This window comes from Phalaenopsis equestris, unplaced genomic scaffold (assembly GCF_001263595.1).
Source record: "Phalaenopsis equestris unplaced genomic scaffold, ASM126359v1 Scaffold000781, whole genome shotgun sequence".
Taxonomy (NCBI): domain Eukaryota; kingdom Viridiplantae; phylum Streptophyta; class Magnoliopsida; order Asparagales; family Orchidaceae; genus Phalaenopsis; species Phalaenopsis equestris.
The window spans coordinates 133691-140153 of record NW_018165221.1 but is presented as its reverse complement, the minus strand read 5'-3'; the positions used below and the strand labels follow the sequence as shown (position 1 = coordinate 140153).

Sequence of the window (6463 nt, the reverse complement as noted above, 5' to 3'; positions counted from 1 at the left end):
TTGCATGCTTCTTACAAGTCTTAACTCTTATGTTTTTACAAGTGTGTGGAAATAATTTGTAGACCAAAGAGGACTTATAAATTCATTATAATGAAAAAAAATATGGAACTATGACACAAGAATGAAAGAAGAACGGTGAAAAATAATCTTGATAAGATATTGCACATGCCAACAACTTCTCTGTGATGCGTACACAATTAATAAAAGTAATGACATCCATGTAATTCCAAGACATCTAAAGTAGACTTGATTTCTAAGAGATTTATCTCTTATTATGCATTATGCCTCTTTAAAAAGACAAGACAATCAATGACCTATTTAAAACACATAATTTTCCATATTAGATCAATCAAGTTGCCATAAGACATGATTTGAACTTAAATAAATTGCTAACCATAAACCAATTCGAAATTTACCAAATCTAATAAAAGCTAAAAAAATTTATATTGAAGTCACTCAAATGATCATCTTCTAAATGCAAACCTTCTCAAACTTTATATGTAAAAGTAATTGCATTATTATTCAATTCCTTCTCAGCCACTTTGTAACGCTGTACGCTGTTGTGGCCGGCGCAGCCATCATGCCATGCGCTTAACATTTAACGTGCCGTTTACGCCTCCCTTTCTCTGCATCCTCTCTCACATATCTAGATGGAGAAATATAACATAACATCTGCTTCCTCTACTTTCTGTGCTCATCACAATTATTCTCATTCTGAAGCGATCCAGATGAATAACCTGCATACTCTAGAGAAGAAGGAGGTGTTTGAAATGGACGGTGGAGATGATGATGATGTTAAAGGGAGTAGTATTGGAGTTAGTGGGGGGAAGAAGAAGAAGGGAGAGAAGAAGGTTAGAAGGCCACGGTTCGCTTTCCAGACGAGGAGTCAAGTTGACATACTTGATGATGGCTATCGTTGGAGGAAGTATGGCCAGAAAGCTGTCAAGAACAATAACTTTCCTAGGTATATTATTCTACTTTATTCACCATTTTTTTCTAATTTTTTAGGAACAATATACATTTTTGTATCAGTGATCAACATGGTTTAGCAATCACTGCATGAATTTAAATTGAAGAATTATATTCATGAAAGGCCAATAATGCATATTAATGGTTTAATTATTGAGTGGACGCATATAACATGTGACAGGTTATCAGTATATATCCTTACGTGAATTTGAACATAATGATTCATGAAATCCTTCATCAGAACACATTTGAACCTTGTTCTTTCTAATTTTTTTTTTGCCCTAAACACTTCATTTTATGTTTTTTTTTGGCTTTAGAAAAGTGAAATTAGAAATCCCAATGCAACCCTTCATTAGTAATCCCATAACTTATGGTCCGTTTGGGACAGCTTATTTGGTGTGGAGGTGTTTTAAAAACTCACCTGATCTAGTTGGGTAAATTGCATTTTGGCAACTTATGCGTTTTGAAAATAGTGACCACAGCTTAGGTGCGGTGATAGCTTTCTGACATCGATCTGACTTTTCCAAAAAAATAAAAATTTCTAATAGTCATCAAACCTAATTTATCAGCAAATTATCCAATAAGCTGCAAATATCCAAACAGACCCTTAGACAGAAAACCAAAGCGCGCTTTTTTATGATTTTCTGCTTGCTTAACCCTCTTCTGTTTACATTTAATGAACCTGGCTTTATGATGGTAGAACTAGACTTTGAAAATATCAGAACTTTATATATATTCAAACTAATATGACCAGTTAGTTCCCTATAAATAAGTTGCGTGCATGACTTCCCTTCTTCAAAGAAAGTAACTGCTCATGCAAATTATCCCATCCCCAATGGTACAATATTCGGTGCTCAAGAGGCAAAACAATAAATAAATAAATAAATAGAATATGTTCCTACATGAATTCTAGGACCATGTATTTCTCTAAAATGAGAATCTTTGACTGTTAAAAGATAGTTTTTTAATAAGCTTTTCATTGAATTTAATGAAATATCTTCCTAAGGCTTAGCACATATGGTTTGGCGTAGGAGACATGTGACCAAGAAGGTTAGCTGGTAGTAAATATTTAGACTTTCTAGAAGATCATTTTCCTGTTGCTAGTCAAAGTGTAACTTCGACGCATGCACAAGCTATTGCCATGTAATCATTATTGCCGTGGAAAGCTAGGAGAAGCCAATCACATCCTGAAAGCTTTATTAATTTGTGTTGCTGAATTTGGCATGCATCTTATCAGTTTGGTATTTATGCTATTGCTATATATATAAACAAGAAATATTGTATGTGCTAATTCTATTAATTATGAGTATATTATCCACACAATTATCACTTCCAATTGATTTTTCTTTTTTTCTTTTTTTTTATATGAGAGTAGGTCTCAATACATGTTACATACATAACCACAATCTTTGGGTGTTTAAATATATAACACCTGAAGCTTGATATTACTTAGGACCTATTTGGGGCAGCTTATAAGTGCGGCGGCGTTTTTGAAAACGTTGCCTAACCATTTGGTTTGCGCTTTTTTGAAAAAGCTGTCTGTTGCGTTTGAGTTTTTTACACAGAGCGCAGACCACGAGTCAACCCTTGGGCCGACCTGCGGGCCACGTTTCAGGATAAGCTGACAATACTTCTTAAATAACAATAAAAAGAAAGAAAGAATACATAGCACCCAATTCTTGTATATGCATATACTTATCTTACACCCAAACTTTATTTTTTACATGGTAAGCACTTTTACCTATGTATGAAAAGATGAAAATAGTATAATTCACCTTTTTCATACATAAGAAATTAGGGTTTTTATCATGTAATAATTAAAGTTTAGGCTTGAGATAAGGAAATGCATTATAATTGGCTGCTATACATGTAAATTTTCCAAAAAAGTAATTCATATCATTATTCTTTCACATAAATCTTATGTAAGTTATAGTGAAAAAAAAAGGAAATTATGTTAGCCCAACCATTATCTTTCCTTGCATTGCACTCTATTGAAAGCAAACCTAAAGTCAATGATGTTAAAATTATAATATTTATAAATGTAAGGAATAGGGAGTGTAAGATAATATAGAAGGGATAAGAAAAAATGTAGCGGTCTACACACTAATTTATAAGGGTTTTTTGGGTGGAGATTAGGTCAAGGTTTAAGCCATCTTAGGCTCGTGAGCATCACCAAACTAAATAGACCGAAGTTATGTCATAATGTTTACTTATTAGAGGGGGCATAAATGTAGCTTATTAAGAATTAAAATTTATATTAAGTTTTTAGATATTATTTGAGGTGATTAATTTGTAGTTATTTATTTTTATTCATTTTTTTAATTCTCTTGTAACAGAAGCTATTATCGGTGCACGCATCAAGGGTGCAGTGTCAAGAAACAAGTTCAGAGGCTATCCAAAGATGATGAGGTTGTGGTCACAACATATGAAGGGGTTCATACTCATCCTATAGAGAGAAACAATGATAACTTTGAACAAATTTTGAATCAAATGCAGATCTACACTAGATTTTACTAGACTGGCATTCCAATGCCCCAATATCTACAAAATTGGAGTCCACTCTTTAAGCCAACTCCTTTTTTTGTCATAATAATTCCTATATTTCTTTGTTTGTAAAGGCAGGACTCCTGAATCTTGTACTACTAGCACTTTTCATTATGAGTGAAGCATTTGTAACTGTTGATTATAGATGATAAATATCATAGATTGGTAAATTTACAAATGGTGAATCTTCCTTTTCCTAGTGTGCATTTTTGTATTTGAAAATCGAGATGAGAAAAAAAGAAAAAAAAATTAACAGTCCATTACTCGAATAAATTTAGGGGCAATTATATATATATATAAGAACTCTTATTTATTTACATATCTCATAACTACACTTTCATATTCACACACATCACTCGAATTTTTATTATCACATTAAAAATAGTATTATTATCACTTTTTAAAAGCCAAATACATGTTTTCATGCATAGGTTTAAAGCTTGAAAATGCTGTGTATATAAATATGGAAGTTTAGGTTTGAAATATGTAAGTAAATAAGAACAATGTGCTACATATGTAAATTTCCCATAAATGAAAGATATGTTCGAAAAAAATAGGCTTAATATTATATCAACAAATCACGCTAGTGTGGATGAGATGGTGATTCGGTGGTTGGTCATTTCCTCTCATACCGAAAGGTCTCATGCTTGAAACTCACCGACCCAAAATAATTTTAAGGAAAAAAAAAACAAATCAAGCTAGTAAAATGAGAATCTTTTTACATTTCATTAGATTTTTAAAATTTGATGTATATTTCATTAATATATAGTGGGTTACAATACTTTTTTAAGTAAAAAATCCTTAATTAAAATAAAGAGAAAAAATATGAAATATAGTTGAAAGTTGTCACTCAAATAAATAAATTAAAAGGGATTTTTTTTCGCAATTAGAGAATATTAAACATCAATACAAAGACTGAAAAAGATTTATTTGATCATAGGATAATTTTTCTTAACGAAGATAAAAATTATGAAAGGGTAATCGAAAGAGAAGTTTCATAAGTTCCTCCCAAAAAAAAAAATCAAAGTGAATTTTATTTGAAAAAGAGGGGAAATTTAATCCCGAAAGTAAAAACTAAATATAAATCAAATAAAGCAAAATTGTTATAAATAGAAAAAAAAATCAAAACAAAGACACTAATTGTAACTAATTATTCATTCATATAGCTCACTACTCTCATTAATTTTCTTATTGTTTCTTCCATGGTAATTTCAAACAACTTTGAAGTAGTTTAATAAAACAAATCATAATAAAAACATCTTTTAATAAGATATTGTTAGATATAAAATGCAATAAGATTGAGGGTAAGGTGTATCAATCTTTTGATGTAACACCTTCAATCTAAAATTGTCCTCAATTTGAGTAATATTGTTTGGATTGTTTAATTAGAATCATTTCCCCCACTAGAGAAATTTTTTATTCTTGAATCCTATAAAGAGTTGAATTTATTACAATTAGATCAAAATTATCCTCTCCAGTTTGAATAAACAATGGATCGAGTATCTTCTAAGGAAGAAGTGTGTTGAATTTGCATTATTTATCAATATGTTAGCAATCAATCATGAGAGTAGATTATATGATAAAGAAAAAAGGAGAACTAGCATCACATTAACTACTAGGATTATTATAAAGGCATGGAATTAGAAATAATTGTATATAAGATACAAAGAATATTGAGGATGCCAATACTCTAAATTTAACTACTTTAAAAAAAGGATAAATCATGCTAAAAAAGCTAGCTAGTAGTGTGAACAAAACTTAAGGTGTTTCATTTCCATTACCATGTCTTGCTTATAAATTTGTGCTTATAAACCAATCTAAATAATAATTAAAAATTATTGATTAGCATTAACCCTAGCTAGTAATGTAACAATAAATGGTTTATTAAATACAAATGTAAGGTCGTCAAGCAAAAGAGCTTTACTAAATAGAGAGGTGAAGAAAATATAACTTTTTTTATTGAAAATATGAATTTTGGAGTGGGTGTAGGCAATGATAACCAAACAAGTGAAATAAAGTATTCATTAACTAAGTCAAAAGCTTGTGTTTACTTATTCTCTTGAACAAAACCAATTTTTTCTAGTATTTAATGCAACAACATAGCTATATAATCTTTGATCCTATCAAACTTTAGAATAATATTTGTTATGTTTAGCAATGAAATTGAAAGCTAACTACACAAATAATAGGTCAACAAAAATGTATGATAATTTAAAATGTGTGCCTACCATCCAAAAATTTGCCAACCAACTAGAGAATTTATTTAAAAGTTCATTATTAGTGAAATTTAATGGAAGAAATCGTTCTTGAGAGGTATACAAAAAGTGGTAAACATCAGTTTGAAAAGATAGGGCAATTAAGGTTGTCTAAACAAAAATCTTTAACCAGTTGCAATGGCATATGACTTAACAATATGAAAGATTATCAAACCTAAGAAAAAAAACAAATGACTTCATCATAAGCCCAAATCCTAGATCAAGCTTCAATCAACTAAAAATGAGAATAAAACCCTAAAATGACAAAGGAAGAGGTTAGCAAAGAAGGATTTTGTATTAATAGATGTTAGAGTCCCAAGAAAATAAGATACTCTAATTAAGGCCAAGGAGTGACCAAGTAGTAGTTAGTAAAAGTTTGTTCTAAATAACTTATTATGTATGCCTTATTAAATGGATTAATTAAGAATTTTAAATAACTTTTATAAAAAAAATTATGGTGTTAAATGGTTAGCCACCACACTCAATGATAGCATAGTTCTCATCTCACAGAAAATAATGATTATGGTGGCCTGAGGATATATGGTCACATAGCATTGTAACTAGGGGTGTAAACGAGCCGAACTCGTTTATATTTCAAGCTCAAAAAATGTGTTCGTGTTCGGCTCGTTTGCTTAGCCAGTTGAATGTGAGCCGTTCACGAACAAAGAGTCATTTTGACAGCCCTAATCACGTAG

The 6463-nt window shown here is 30.6% G+C and overlaps 1 protein-coding gene across 1 annotated transcript; it reads left to right on the top strand.

The window, feature by feature from the left end:
- Window positions 1–650: 650 nt before the first annotated feature.
- Window positions 651–3691, top strand: LOC110031161 (probable WRKY transcription factor 43). The gene is made up of 2 exons (XM_020734238.1): window positions 651–964; window positions 3306–3691. The coding sequence occupies exons 1-2, from the start codon at window positions 651–653 to the stop codon at window positions 3484–3486; spliced, it is 495 nt and encodes a 164-aa protein (XP_020589897.1). The 3' UTR covers window positions 3487–3691.
- The last annotated feature ends 2772 nt before the right edge of the window (window positions 3692–6463 follow it).